The 16,214-nt window shown below is 41.2% G+C and overlaps 1 protein-coding gene across 2 annotated transcripts in view; it reads right to left on the bottom strand.

Moving 5' to 3' along the window:
• Positions 1-654: 654 nt before the first annotated feature.
• The window catches only part of RFTN1 (raftlin, lipid raft linker 1), an 88,602-nt gene continuing 73,042 nt past the window's right edge, over positions 655-16,214 (bottom strand). For both annotated transcript variants that reach the window (XM_069860197.1, XM_069860198.1), the window contains exons 7-9: positions 7,580-7,683; positions 5,368-5,449; positions 655-2,042 (exon numbers count right to left, since the gene is read on the bottom strand). In XM_069860197.1, the coding sequence (XP_069716298.1) occupies positions 1,617-2,042; positions 5,368-5,449; positions 7,580-7,683 (612 nt within the window). In that variant the 3' untranslated portion in view covers positions 655-1,616. The remainder of the gene's footprint in view (positions 2,043-5,367; positions 5,450-7,579; positions 7,684-16,214) is intronic.

Raw genomic sequence — 16,214 nt, 5'->3', positions numbered from 1 at the left:
TTTAAGTAGAACAATTGAAATAACGCTTTTTTTTTCAGGCTATTGGAACTTCACTCTAATTTCAAGAAACAGAATGAAGTAATTGAAAAATACCACCAGAAACTGAAGTTACTTTTAGTCCTGTGGTTAAAGCACTGAATTCAAAATAAAAACCTCTTCAATCAATGAAAGAAATACCACCAGGCTTTGTGTGTGTGAAATGGAATGGTTTAAACTTGAGTGCCATTGTCCCAGTCAGATGAATATTCGAAGCGGTAGGATTCTTCCCTTCTCTGCAATGTTCTGCCAAGCATTATTATTAAGCATGGAAGATGCTTTTGAACCACTCTACGTGCATGTTTGATACAGAACACAGTTCCTTGTGCAGCATTTTGATTTGAAGACCAAGGATAATTAATCAGGCACAAATTAGTCAAGGGGGAAAAAACCAGCAAATCGCTTATGGAGCTCTTGCTTTAGAAAAACAAAAATCAGGGGAATTTGGAATGTATTTCTCACCTTCTTACAACTTGACAACTTCTAAATAGAGGTGAAAGCAGTTAAGCAGAGAGAAACAGCTACTTCCTACATTTTTAAGAACACTGAAGTACTTGGAGAACATTGGCACAGGAACTCTATTACACATGTACATTCACTTGTAAATATTTTAATGTAAATGTCATTTAGGGACATTTACTGGCCACTGACCTATTTGTCTACAGTTTCAGTTCTTTCCCACAACTTATTTTGTATTAGTGAGGAAGTGGTGCAAAATGACCACGAAGAGACAGGAGGTAACCTCTAATCCCAATTCCAGTGACGGCAGCCACTGAAAGACACACATTTTACCTGCTCCTCCCCATCTTTCTGTCTTCAGAAACCCCCAGAACTATTGAGGAACTGTCGACTGGCAAAGAGAACATAAACAGGAGTGAATAGGAAATGGCATTTTATATCGGAATCTTCTGCCTTGCACAAACTTACCATGGGGTTTGTTTACCCAGTGTGCCTAAAACAGGCACAGGATTTGCTTATTGCTTAAAGATCTGCAAGAGTTAATAATATTCAGAACAGAGTATTCTCAGTAAGTACGCTATTTGAGATAAATACAGATAACAGCCATCTTATCTAAGCTTTCCAATTTCAGCCTGTTTAAGCCCAAATACCATTTTCATGACACTACAAGCTTCATGACAAAATAACATATGGCACAATAACTTCTCCAGCAAAGACACTTGGACAAGGGAGTGTTATAGAGCAAAATCTGACCAAGTGGAATGTTTGCCCCGACCTAGATAGAAACCTAGTTTGCTAAGGTCGGCCCCAGAAAAACTCGAGTATGTTTTCTGTCCCTACTTTATAATTTAGAGTGTCACTCTAGGAGATAGCGTAGAGCATTTCACACTCTGTAAAGCGGATGCGATTTTGCAATTGATTTCTGTGGGTTAAAAAGCCCAGGCCCTGTAGTTACTTAAGACATCGAGATATCAGTATGCTAAAGAGCAAAGTAAGTACAATGCCAAAGAAATGCTGGATTGAGCAATGGTGTTAGCGATGATTAGTGAAATCTGTTCTTCTGTCTTGACAAAGTATCAGCAATTCACAAGATTCATGGCGCATAGATCTTATTCTCAGGACTAGTCCATGTCCAGCCCTGCTCCGTCGCTGCCATTGCAGCCATCCGATGCCGGAGCACAGTCTCCTCCGTCTGCTACCTGACCCACACAGCAGCCAGACGTTTCCTGGCTGAGGCAGACCTGCGTGTCATTGTCATCGGTATCATTACTGACAGGACACGTTTCTTCTGATGCCCCATCATGATGGGTACCTCTGTCGTTGGTCCCAGCCACCTCATCTCCCAAGTCTATGACATCATCCAGCTGCTGTTCTGGATCAGGCTTGGCTGCTGTTGAGATTTGTGCTTCTAAGTTTCTTGTGTTCTCTGTGACTTCAAATTCCTGCTTCTCCTCTGTCATTTGCTTCTCCCTAGTACTTAATCTGGCCTTCGTGGATTTCTTCATTTGTTTGTTGTGTATGTCTTCTTTGGAGAACCTCCAGTGAAACTACAAGAAATCCAAAATTTAAAGAGCATTAGAGACAATCTCGCATGGACTCTCGTTGTGCTGAGTATCAATGTTTTGATTATTTTAATTCAGACCAGTTTGACCAAAAAGACCCAAGATTTAAAGAAACTGCATGACTAAATCAGGTGGCTGAAGATCATTTGTACCTGCACGTATGCATCTACTACACAGAGGAAAAAGACTGCGGTGCATCCTGCTCCTGCCATTCCATGTGCTCGGTAGCTTCTTCTCCACATGTTCTGGAGACCTACAGCATCCTGGCACACTGTGTGCAAAGCAACAATATGCAAAGCTGCACAACAGCAGACAGAGAAAGTGATCCCATGGCATTATTCCAATGTTTTTCACCAGGTTAGCAGCCGGACTAACACTACACCCAAGACTATACCCAAACAGTAAAATATTCCGAACCATTTGTATGAATGTTTTTAGATAAGAAAGCACAAAGCTGCCTTTAGCAGCACTCGCCACAACTGACCACAACTCCCGTTTCAGAAGAACTCTTTCAAATACTCTTAAAGAAAAAAGGGAACTAGCAGTACCGTGGAATCCTACTCAACAGGGGAAAGATACATAAAGCCTGACAAATATATCTGCTTCATTTATCAAAATAATAAATGGACCTTCCCATGGAAAGCCAGATCGTGTTCCAAGCCACTGCTGAGCCATCCTACACAAGTTTGCTAAGTACATGTGGATGCACACAACCATTTCATCAGCAGTGTCCACACTGATGGAAACTCAGGGCTGGGCAAGGAGGTGATGCTTGGATTGCATAAATAATCTCATCACAACATCCATCGAGTTCAGCTGTGGTCCAAGATCTGTTTTTTCCAGTGCAACCAGGTCTGTGCCAAAGTTGGTCAAAAAAGGATTTGTGTTCATATATTTTTTATCTAGCTCTCCATTCCTTAATCAAAAAGCCATTCAAAGCCTATTAAGTTTATTAGATTACAAAGACGGAGCAATGTTCTTTCCTTCTGCTAGCCAAAAATTAATATAAAAAGAAAAGGAAAAAAACAAAACAACCTGGCCTTCACAAGGTTCTTCTTGAATTTACTGAGAGGAGGCTACCTTGCACTTAAATAGCATTACAATTTAGAGAAAGAGGAAAGATAACATCTCAGTTCTAGAGCTCAACCATTTAAAATTCAAAGATGCTACAATATTTTCCCCTTTGATTTGCAGAAGTGCTGCGTGCTCACAGCTCCCTTTTAACTCAAAGCGCTCTTTGATGGAAGGTAAGATCAGGGCCCTGAATGTGAGAAAGATCCAGCTGCAGGAGGCTCTGGGTGCAACATGCAGGTGTACAGATATGTAGTCACGTATTTACGTTGTATTTCACTAAAGTGCATGCAGCTGGTTTCTGCTGAAATAAGCAGCACTTTTGTAGAAAGTGAACAGGATAACTTTCTCACTGACTGAATTTTGCACTAGCAAGAGTAATTCTGTCTTACTGAAGAGAAAAATAGGTTGTATCACTCCTTGCATGTTTCCTTTTCTGTTCCTCTGGCTAAACTGAACAGCAGCTGGTTGATGTGCATAGATAGGGCAGATCAGTTTCTGACGCTGCAATGTCCTTCTAATCTTATCAGCCCATTTTCCCCTCCGAGGGGTTATCTGTGAACATTTTTGACATCCTGTGTCGCAAGTTAAAACAACCTGAGAGCCCTGACGTTGTATGGGCAGAATATTAGTCAACTTAATGAAATGCTGAGTTTGGCATCTTTGAAATCACATGCAACAGCCACTTACAGACTCTAAACTGGTCTTACATTTCTTTACATAACTACAATCACTGTACCCCATTTTTCCTTGAGTTTTGGTATCAAAATGTGCTGTAGTAATTTTTGCCCTCAACTATGTCTGTATATTTAATGCTGCCAACAAGTAAATCCTTTGTTTTGTCAACCAGACACTGTCAAATTAAGTTTTCATAACCCCGAATGAAAAAATTTAAACAAAGTTTGGAGTCATCTGCATGGTATGCCTTTGTTATTATAATACAAGGAATCAGTATCACACTAATTCCTCTATTTGAAGTCACATAATTGCTTATAGGTTCCCACCCTTTCCATTAAAACCACACACAGTGCTAGAAAAAGAATGATCAAATACAGACACTCCAATTCTCATCCCAAGATCCCTTTAATCACCTGAAAACAAAGGAAAAAAAACCAAGAAAGATGGGCTTTGTAAGATATTCACAGAATACTCTGGGCTCCAGCTTCGCAAATGAGACAGGGCTAATCCTAAATCACACTCGTGTTCTCCTATTTCAGTCAGTTCAAACGCCCTCCTGGTCTCCGCTGTATCTAAAAGACAACTTTCACAGAACCTGGCTCCAAACCAGTGAGGGGTTTATGGATGAAAACTATCTGTAGTTATCCAAAAGGCTGGGTAAAATTCTCCTAGTGCTCAGTTCTGCGTAGCTTTCCCAGTCTCCTGCCTGAAGTGCACCACGCCTCCAAGTGACAACTGGCCAGCCAGCACTCACCTAAGTGCACGGAGCTAGAATAAAAATAAAACTGTATTAATTAGCAACTTCCTCACCATGTGGTTTCAGAGATCCCTTCCATACTTCACCTGGGTTTTCTGATCCCTCTGCATACTGAAAGGGCAAGGCAAATTGAAGCACTATAGGGAGGTTGGCACTTTCCCAGTTTCCAGTCCTTGTATTTACCTCTCAGCTGTACAACGTGACAGTTTTGGGCAATGATTCCCACAGCTACACGTTGCAAAATGGAAATACGTATGTGTATCCACATATCTACATTGTTAGCTGACAGCTACGTTCTTGGATAATTTAGCTGGATACAGGGGGCTCTTTTTTTTCGGTTAAATTCTAGCAGAATTCATTAATGTTCACACAACAGACAGAAACACCAGCCAAGATCAGGCCTGCGTTGTGCTGGGCTCTACCAAAACATGCAGCAAGAAAAAGAGAGCAATTTAAATAGAAAAGACAGGCAATGGGTGAGAGAAAGTGGTATTGGTTCCATCTTGCAGGCAATGAATATGGGCAGGGAGTTTTAGGTTATGTATGGAGGTTTATGGCTGAGCTGTAAAGATAAATCTACATCTCTCCTGCTGCCATGAGTTCAACAGAGATAGACACATCCCAGCTTTCACATAATTTGAACATTTTTTTGTTTCTTTCATTTAAACAGTTCGATTCTTTGTGTCTCTCTACTGTAGCCAAGAAACACTCAATAGACCATTTTTACTTCTATGAGAAATCAATTACAATATTAAAATACTGCCAACAGAAAAACAAAGAAACCAGGAACTCAAGGTTATTTACCTTAGATTCTTTCTTCTTTGCTTTCTGGGGCAAAGAAGGTCTCTGAAGAAATACAATTTGCTTTGTAGATAAATTCCCCTCCCTGAAAAGAAACAGATGCACACTCCTGAGAATGAATTAAATTCACATCCAGCATTATTCAAAGTGAAAATCCATCTCAGTCATTTATTTCTGCAGGTCAAAGAAGAACAAAATGAAGAATGACCTCAGCATTGCCTGTTCCCGGTGTCTTTGAGCAGCCTCGTATTTTGGGGGGTTGGTAAAAAAAGAGCAACTGTTCAGCCTGACAGAGCCTGTCAGTCTGTGACACACTTCTGCTGAATGTTTTAGCACTAGTGTGTAAACACAGAATAAATTGTTTGGAGCAAAAAGCAAGAAAACCAAGCACCCTGGTGCCTGTGTGCAGAAGCATCTCAGAGACACTGGAGTGCTCCCTCTCCCTCTCCTGGGGCGCCGATCTGGAATGGGACTGGGTGCTCCCTACAGGTCTGTAGCTGCTACAAGGCTCAATAAAATGACACCGGACTTAGACTGTGCCTGTCTGCACCGTCAACCTGACCTGTTACTGAAGTTCTAAGTGGGATACAGAAAGCTAGAAGAGAAAGAAAACCTGTAAGAGACGAGGGTTATGATTCATAATTGTGATTTTTCCATTTATTCCTAGATTTAAACATACATCAAAAACCTAAATACCACTTTCCCACAGCACAGATGGCCTTTACATTTTAGGCTTTTAAGTGTAACAGTAGTTTTCATCTAGATCTCATAAGAAACTAGGAATATTTTTACTCTTTTGAGATAAAAAATCATGACCGACTATATTGGTGTATATATAAAAATATTCCTGACCAGTTAAAATTCAGAATGTGCCATCTTCATGATTAACAAGTGGGATGATTGTTTTTCACCACAGTTATGATGAGTATTTTTAAATGACTTGCATTTATATTTAAAATCTTCCTACACCTGAGTTGGGGCAATATGCAGTTTCAATGCAGGAAGGGGGATGATGTAATTGAGAGCAGCCCTGCAGAGAAGGATTTGGGGGTGACGATTGATGAAAAGCTTGATATGAGCCTGCAGTGTGAATTCACAGCCCGGAAGGCAACTGCATCCTGGGCTGCATCAAAAGCAGCGCGGCCAGCAGGTCGAGGGAGGTGATTCTGCCCCTCTATTCCTCTCTTGTGAGACCTCATCTGGAGTATTGTGTCCAGCTCTGGAATCCTTAGCATGAGAAGGATATGGAGCTGTTGGAACGGGTCCAGAGGAGGCTTCAAGGATGATCAGAGGGCTGGAGCACCTCTGCTATGAGGACAGGCTGAGAGAGTTGGGGTTGTTCAGCCTGGAGAAGAGAAGGCTCTGAAGAGACCATGCAGTGACCTTCCAGTACCTGAAAGGGGCTACAAGAAAGCTGGAGAGGGACTATTTACAAAGTGTTGTGGTGACAGGACTAGGGGCAATGGGTATAAATTGGAGAGAGGTAGATTTAGACTAGACATAAGGAAAAATTTCTTCACTGTGAGAGTGGTGAGGCCCTGGCACAGACTTCCCAGGGAATCTGTGGCTGCCCCATCCCTGGAGGTGTTCAAGGCCAGGCTGGATGGGGCCTTGAGCAGCTTGATCTAGTGGGAGGTGTCCCTGCCCTTGTTAGGGGGTTGGAACTGAATGATCTTTCAGGTCCCTTCCAACCCAAACCATTCTGATTCAATGATTCTATAAATTTTAATAACAGCAAAGTTCAAGACTACAATGATACACCGATCTCGCATGGTGCTGCTCAGCTAGACTGGGTGTATCAGCAGCATTAGGCAGTCACCAATTAAGAATAAAATTACTTTTATTCAGACAGGCAACATCTCACTCCAAATGTTATCACAAGTTTTGTCTTTCCTCTAAGAGGAGTTACTGGGAGATCCAGAGCAGAAATTTTACAATCAAGGAGATTACAGAGAGGCAGTGACAGTACCCAAAAATTCACGCAGAAACCACACTGCCACCTTGCAGTATTTTGCCTGCCAGCCACGTGTTTCCTGCCACAGGCGGCTTGTGATGCTCAGAAAACCCAGAGAACAGCTGCAGCAAGGTTTGCAAGGGCAGCTACTGTGGGCATGCAAGGAAATCCACGCTAACTGCACACAGAATTGTGAGTGCAGTGCTTGTACAGCAGCTTCTTTGGTCAAAAGGTCCAAAGTTTTGCCCACTCCCTCTCTACCTGTTTGTCTTCACAATTGGTGTAGGAAGCACACATGTCAGCTGCCAGCCGTACATGGCAAGGGAATTCAGCAGTGGAACGTAATCTGTCTGCACTTCAGCTCCCTAGGAAAGAAAAGTTAACAGTTAGCATCATCACTTGGAGAGCAACATTCAGTTTGACACAAAAAAATCCCCAAGAAAAAAAAAAGTGTGTGGGTTTTCCGGAGGGAGAAAGGCACTTTGTACTGAAGTGGGTTGTTTTGTGTGTTCACCTAGGCAGGAAGGAAAATCTTTGAAAACATGAGACATAGGACCGATCACCCGTACATTCCAAACTGTTAAATTAAGGTTTCTGAAATGGTCAGTATCTGTGATCCTCATTTTACCCTGCCTGAATCATCTTTAGGTTGTTCCAGATCTGAAGAGGACAACTTCATCGTATGTTATCAATTATCTCCTCCCAAGCAAAAATACTGAATCACAGAATCATAGAATCACTTGGTTGGAAAAGACCTCTAAGACCATTGAGCCCAACCGTACCTGTCCACTACCAAACCATACCCCTGAATGCTTCATCTACCTGTCTTCTAACACCTCCAGGGATAAGGACTCAGCCACATCCCTGGGCAGTCTTTTCCAGCACTCAATAACCCTTTCAGTGAAGAAATTTTTCCTAGTGGCCAATCTGAACCTCCCCTGGTGCAACTATCACCTGTCACTTGGGAGAGGAGACCAGCACCCACCTCTCTACAACCTCCTTTCAGGTAGTTGAGAGCAATGAGGTCTCCCCTCAGCCTCCTTAAACAACCCCAGTTCCCTCAGCTGCTCCTCATAAGACTTGTGCTCCAGCCCCTTCACCAGCTTTGTTGCTTTTCTCTGGACTCGCTCCAGAACCTCTATTTCTTTCTTGTGGTGAGGGGCCCAGAGCTGAACACAATATTCGAGGTGCGGTCTCACCAGTGCCAGAGTCACAGGGGCAGAATCACTTCCAGGACCTGCTGGCCACGCCATTTCTGATACAAGCCAAGATGTTATTGGCCTTCTTGGCCACCTGGGCACACTGCTGGCTCATGTTCAGCCAGCTGTCAACCCACACCCCCAGGTCTTTCTCCTCCAAACAGCTTTCCAGCCACTTTTCCCCAAGCCTGTAGGTAGTTAAAAAACTACAACATTGTTTGGTCAGATCCTACTCTTGTCAAGGCTAGAGTTAAATCCTGAAGATCTGCACTGAAATCAGTTGAATTATTCTACTGTGACAGATCAAAAGCAAAATAGCCAACAACCACAAATATATAATACAAGTACAGGTCTATTCTTTTTATCACTCACAAATACATGCCTTCGTTGCTCGTTTGAATCAGGAAATCTGTGGGCGAGACAAAAAAAATGTTGCTTTTCAGTGCAGAAGTCTGGCTCCAACCGCAGTTCTACCCAGCAGAGCCCTGCTAATTCTTTCTACTAGATGGCAAACCCTGTAATTCGCACAGAAAGAACTACTGGTGGCTTCAACAGCGAGGTGTCTAATTGCCAAGGCTTCCAGTAATTTAACAAATAGATGCATGAGCCTATTTACTAGTTTTTAATTCTAATAAACACAAAGCAGGCAAATGGTAACTACTAGTCTCTACAAATATAGCCATTTTCCTTTGGAATAACAACCATATTTGCCAAAAAGCTCAGTCACACTGGTTTCATGTGCATGCAAGGACTTTTAACTGCCAGTTCTGGGTAAGGCACAATAGCTTTGCAGCTCAAAAAAAAAATCCATTTGTTCCATGGTAATAAAAGTCATTTGATCAGAACTAATCCAAATCGTGCTGTAGTTATTTCAAGGTATTTCAGTGAATTCCAGTCTCAGCTATTCCTTTCTTCTAACAAATGTAATTTAGGTCACTAGATATCTTCATAACTGAATGACTGCCTGACTATACCTATTAAAACCCTGATCATGACCACAAAAGCAAAAAGCTGAAGAAGCTGTATCACTCCTGTTTAAAAAGGAGAACAAAAACTCTACGCCAGAAAGTGCATGCAAAAGAACACTCTGCTAATGAAACTTCTGATTTCTGTAGAGGCTTTCAGCTACAGCTACTTCACAACATCACCATATACAGACCAGAACTGCCATTTCCAGGAGAGGAAGATGCCCTGCAAAAGGGGAGCAATACCATCTGGTCTCTGAAGCATTCACACAGCTGTGACCATGTCAGATTCAGAGTCTCCTCAAACTCCGATTTTGCCTCCTTGCCCTTCCCACTCTTTATAGCCATCATAAGATAGATATTTCCACCCTCTTTTTTTTAAAAAAATAGATTATCCAAGGGTAATGCAAACACAATGATGTATCTAGGTGCCTTTAAGAGCTAATCATAGAATCATAGTATAACCAAGTTGGAAGAGACCCACCAGATCATGGAGTCCAAACATTCCTATCAAATACTAAACCATGTCCCTGAGCACCTCGTCCACCCGTGCCTTAAACACCTCCAGGGAAGGTGACTCAACCCCCTCCCTGGGCAGCCTGTTCCAGTGCCCAATGGCACTTTCTGTGAAAAAATTTTTCCTAATGTCCAGCCTAAATGTCTCAGGAAAACAGATTAATAACACATGGAGATTTCTAAGATGGGTCAACAACACCTTCCAAAATTGAAGATGAAAATACGCAACATGAGCATTGAGAACAAGATCAGAGCATCTGTGATTGCAAGCCTACCTGGGACTTGGAAGGACATGGAAAAGGATGTAACCAAAACATCCTCTTCATCAAACACTGTTTTGTAGAGGGAAAACCAGAGAGAGATCACTCATTTGGAAGGTAGAAGACAAGCGGGTCAGGAAACACTGGTACAGCAGACGTTGTTTGTGCCCCAAGCAACATCTTATGCTGCAAAGAGGATTTCTGTTTTGAATTTGTTGCCTAAGGTTGGTGATTAGCAAAAAGAACCTTCTCCTTGCATCAGGATACGCAATAAGCATCAAAAATCAGAGGGAAATTACGCCAATGAGGAAGGACATAAATACCACACAGAGCTCATTTGACTGCTGCAGAAGCCAAATTGTGTCAGGGACGCTTCGTCACTCCTGCCACAGCCCATTGTCCCCCCTGGCTCTGAGTGGTGAGACATGGCTGGCTTAGGACCTGTCTGACTTGTCATCATCTGCAGCATATAATGTTGTATTTCACAATTGCAACGGGCAGAAGGGAAAACGGCAGGTAAAGAATGTTTAAAAGTGCATAGTTATCAGAAAATCAATTTAAGATTAAAGTCAATTAAGCTTAAAGAATTATTATTTTTTTTTAAATCTGGCAATGTAAAAAACTCTGTTGAAAGAATACCATGCAATGTTACAAAAAGGTGACCTGCTCTTTTTCATGTGTTCTGGTACCTGACACCACAATCTGCACGGCAGGCAGTTTGGAGGAAGGAAGCGTGGACGTTATGCAGAGGTGCACGGCTCCCCTGAGCTCTCACCGACTCTGCACGACACCTTGCAGCAGTCAGACACCACTGCACCCCTTTCCCAGGTTCCTGGGGATATAAACCACTCCTAATAATTGGCTGCGTTTGAAGATGATAGACGAGAGAAAGGAGTCACTCCTAAATAAAGAGGTGTAATTCATTTGGGCCTCAAGCTCCTTACTTGCAAATACAGATAATGGAAGCTTTCTTTAAGACCACAAGAAATGACTTCTCCCTCCTCCTCCTGAATCATCGATTGTAATCCTATCCCACGGCTGGAATTTGTGTGCCAGCAGGAGTCACGGTTATACAGACCTTTAATTGGTGTCATATTAAATGCTTTCCAAAGCAAAAAAAACGCTTCTAAACAAACACACTGGGGGACGGGTGCAGAGGAAGAAGAGTAATCTTGTGTACATTTTATATTTAATATATTAATTTCTTAAATCTACTGGTTTTGAGACAATGGAAATAAAATTTCAAACGTACAGTTTCATTCGATGAAATTGCAATGTTCTTTCTAGCTAGCAAATATTGGATTTGAACACCAGCAGAAGTAGAAAGTATGTGCCAGAGCTCTACTGAAAAAGAAGTGTTCAAATAATGCATCTCAAACTGGGAGACATTTCATTCAGTGAAAGGGTGGAAAATTTTAATTAACTTGCTTCCCACTCTCCTGTGGATGATAAGTAATCTCTGATCACACCTTGAGTGTCAAGAAGCCAGAGCATATTGAGCTGAGTTTTCCCCTTGACTTACATCACATGAAAAGAAATAATTTTATTTATAGTTGTACTGTTTGTTTTCAGCATTTTCTCCTTTCACAGTTGCTTCTGCTCATTAGAAAAGAAAAAGATTAAAAAATGATAACAATAATATCTAGGGCAAGCTAGACAAACAAACGCATTAACAATTTTTCTTTTCTTCCCCCCCTACTGTGGCAATTTTAACCACAGCAAGATAATAAACAAGACAACCACTAAGCTCTTCTGAGACAGAAAAGTTCTTTAAAAATCATTCTTTCCCGGGTTAAGTGAATGTGATTTAGTTACAAGGCAGTGACGGATTGTCACTATTTAATATTTTTTTCCAACGTGGATTAAAGACTGGAAGATTGAAAATCCCATTAAATAAATCTTAATAAAACCTTTATTGGCAAATCCTAACAGACTGCGTACTAAGATGTACAGACAGATGGCAAAGAGGATGGGAAGTAAAAAACATGAGTTGCTTTGAAAGTGTAACCTACTGTTTGTGGGGGAAACGGGCAGAGCATTCAAACCCAGCTCCTTTCAAATAATAGAGGGAAGAGCCCACGAGGGCAGCAAGGGGCACCCCCTGCCACAGCTAGTATGGAGTCCCCACCACTGGCAAAGCCAGAGCTCCCTCCTAGGGCACTGATGGGAGGATGAGGAAGCCAAAAAGGCAGAAAAGTAGGAATATATAACGAGATAAACTGAATATATGGGCTGTGCGAGAATGACCCGGTAAAAGCATGCTGCAAGTGTTTTATGTTCTCGGTACCACAGCCAACAAGGAGACTAAATCCAAGCTCTAGATTTGTGAATTATTTGCCTTTTTCCTCTTCAGATTTCTTCCAAGAGGTAATTTCTGCTAATAATGTAACATTATCAATCCATTAAAAACATTTATTGGAAACAAAAGAGAAGTTTCACAGGTCTTTCAGCAATCGAAGTTGGAATATGCTCCTCTAGTATTGAGCTGCTCCTAAATTTCCAAGTGTAATACACCATAGCACTTGCCAGCAGACACTTGCTGCACATCCATTAATTGTGGAGCAGCAGGGTGTGGGACGGCTCCTGCATCCCTAGGAACCACCGGGGCCTTTGGTAGCAAAAGGGCCACTGACCAACACAGAAGAGCTGCTAAATTGGCACCTTAGTGGAAAGTTAATAGAAAAAAATAAATAAAATAAAATAAAATAAAATAAAATAAAATAAAATAAAATAAAATAAAATAAAATAAAATAAAATAAAATAAAATAAAATAAAATAAAATAAAATAAAACAAAATAAAACAAAATAAAATGAAATAAAATAAATCCACAGGCAGGCTTTTTGCTTATTATTCTGCACATATGTGGACTTATTTATGATTATTTAATATATGTGAATTCATGCACTGTGAAATACTTTTGAGAATATAATAAGGCTGTAACAGTATACCCGGTGGCATCCTGTTAACACAGTTTTTCTGAGATACAGATGCATCCAGTCACAATTTCAATACACACACAGGCTGCTGAGTAGCATTCACATCTGTCTCCGTGTCTAGGGTACAATAAAAAAAACAACCAAAAAGCTCTCCTGTGCCCACAAAGCCCACTTCTCTCAGCGACTTCTGCAGATGCAAATCTCACTTTCTAGTACTAATAAAAACATTTGAGTGCTCCTGATATCACTAGCAGTTGTAACAAGAGAAGCACATTTGTGCAGTAACACAGTTTTGCCTTTATAGAAACCCAGGATCGGCAGTAGAAGCTCCACGAGGTGGTCGTGTTGGTATGGAGAGTTCTCCACAAAGAAAGCATGAAAGCATCTTATGAAATGCGTAAAACTTACATTGCACAGGCAATATACATGTAATTGGCCAGAGAGCACAAGAAATACATGTGATCTAGCAATCCATCAGCACATTTTCTTGAATTATTAGCTTCCCAATTCCTGTGCTGCATCTTTAGGTCATCGATGATTTTGCTGTTTGTCCATCAACTGGTTTTGGGAAAAAAAACAACACAGAAAACCACTACCTGACAACTTGTGTACTCCAGGGTGCCTTACCACACACAGCTTAATTGTTCCTTCAGTTCTAATTGATTCTTGAACAGAAGTTGGCTTTTGCAAAAAGGCTTTGTGCACCAATCCATCATTACGAAATTAATATCTATTTCCATGTGAGAAATGCAGCTGAAGCACAGACCCTCTCGTGGTCACCGGTTCAGATAGCAGAAGAGCAAACGCTGGCCCTGCCCTTCACTTAGGTGCAGGCTGCTTTTGCCATTTTTGGGGTCCCAGCACCTCCTTCCCTTGTGCCTCAAAGCGCAGAGGTCCCTCCCAAACCCACCTTGCAGCAGCACAGAGTCAAAGAGATGCGTTAGCCAGGACGCTACTGTATAGGTAAAGGGGACATGCTGGGGAAAAGAAATGCTGTGTGTTTTTTAGAATGTTTCAGTGAGGACTGAAACACTTTTTCTCAGTTTAAGTAGAAAGTCCAGATCTGGTGCAGTCACATATTGCTGTAAGATTTTATGGGTGAGCAGAGAACTAATTCTTATCTCTGATCTTGTCACAAACCTAAGCAAACTGTGACAGAAGGAAAGTGGGTTGGGTTTTTTTTTCATTCAGACTACTTTCAATCCTGTGCTTTTCTGTCCATTTCAAGCGCCCTTTACTCATGTGGAAGAGGTGTTTGCTTTGTTAGACATTCAATACTGCCAGTATCAGGAAAGCTCGGAATTCGTATTGCTAGATTTTATTACTGAATTTACCAACAAAACCAAAGAAAGATTAGTCTGCACAATTTAATCCTAGATAAAGCATATGTCTCTTAGTAGAGTTCAGTAGCCAAATATACCCACATATATGTTGCTTTTGTATCCTTTTGTAAAAGAAACAAGAGCTATAAAAAAATCTGTTGATTACAGGCTCCTGAAGGTTTTTGTTCAGCTTTTCTTGGAAAGCAACAAAGGAAAATGCCGAAATATTATGCCCAAGCAACATCTATGTATTTTGTGTGGTAAAGAGGGTCACACATACAATGGTATTTCATGCCCATTGCCATCAGCTCCTTTGCTGACCTGGTCATGCCTCTGTCCCATAGCCAGAGACAGCAGAACATAGCTTAGCTGACATATGACCTAAATCAGATTTACAGACAAATCAAATCCTCATTTCCAGGGAATTTGTTCAAGCCTTACATTAAGGCAACTTGCAACCTAGGCTCAGTGGAGATAATTTTTTAAATCTTTTGGTATGTCACACTTTAAAAGGTTTACGATGTCTACAGCGGCCACTGACCCCATTCAGTTACGCAGGGAAGTGGCAACACTATGGTGTATTTGAGATTTTAATTCATGTCGCTACACTGAAGACCTGATATAGCATAAAGTAAAACAGTGACAAAACACCAGTCGAACATTGTCCATGAGAAAACGCCTGTAAATCAAAGACAATTATCTTCAGAATGAACAAGGTTTCAGAAGCAGAACAACACAGAAATCTAAATGAATGTTATAGCACTCAACTTTAAAGACAGTATTAGCTACTCTGTCTTGTAATGGGGAAGTCAAGGTGACAGATTAGAGTTGTGGAGAGGGAAATCATGCAGGCTCTGATTAATCAGAACTGTCTACCCACATTTGCCTACACAAGCAGAATTAAAACCATCAAACAAGTTTTGGTCCTAGATCTCAGAGACTCCAGTGGAAATAATGTGCCTTGACATTTTTAGAGTTAAAGTGATAGGGATGAGAGCAGCACTTTGTCACTGTAAGTGCTGTGGTCATTTGCAGAGGATGTCACAGCTTTCCTTTGAGAAGAAAGAGTTAAATTACTCAGAGCTATTACATCCTGTCTGCTGCTTGGCGGGACCACATACTGTGACAGCTGCGAGCTTTACATCCTCTACAAGCTGACATTTTACACACATACGAGTGCATCACACTGTTCAGCTTGTTTTCTCTATTAGCCTTAGCAATTAAAAAGGCAGCACTTTCTCTGCTAAGAGGTGTGCCAAGCCCTCTCTTTTGCTTTTATGGTTAAACAGCAGAACTTTTCCTTGTCATTTAGAAGGGTTCTCTTTTTGTGACTAAGGTCATCGATACATGCTACGTGTCTTCCTTTTTTAAACAGCTTTCTTTTGTTGTGGCTGGGATTCTTTCGTTTGTTTCTTCTTCTTAATTGGGATAGAGCACAATAAATTTACATTCAGTTCAGACCACATCTGAACAAGTCCATAGCTCATCCAGATAATCAAATCTGATACAAATTTAAAATAAGGATCCATTATACACGTTTGTGTCATGCCGCCCATCAGTGCTTCTCCCAGTGCCTTGGTACAAATCAAAACGACAAATGGAAAAGGTTAATCTAGATCAGAGCTGAACCTATATTACAAGAAATGAGAACACCTACATTAATGAGTCATTCCACTACTCCATAATTAGCTCTGTGA

Source organism: Phaenicophaeus curvirostris, chromosome 6 (assembly GCF_032191515.1).
Source record: "Phaenicophaeus curvirostris isolate KB17595 chromosome 6, BPBGC_Pcur_1.0, whole genome shotgun sequence".
In the NCBI taxonomy this organism is placed as follows: Eukaryota; Metazoa; Chordata; class Aves; order Cuculiformes; family Cuculidae; genus Phaenicophaeus; species Phaenicophaeus curvirostris.
The sequence above is the reverse complement of the archived record's forward strand: the minus strand, read 5'-3'. Positions and strand labels throughout refer to the sequence as shown.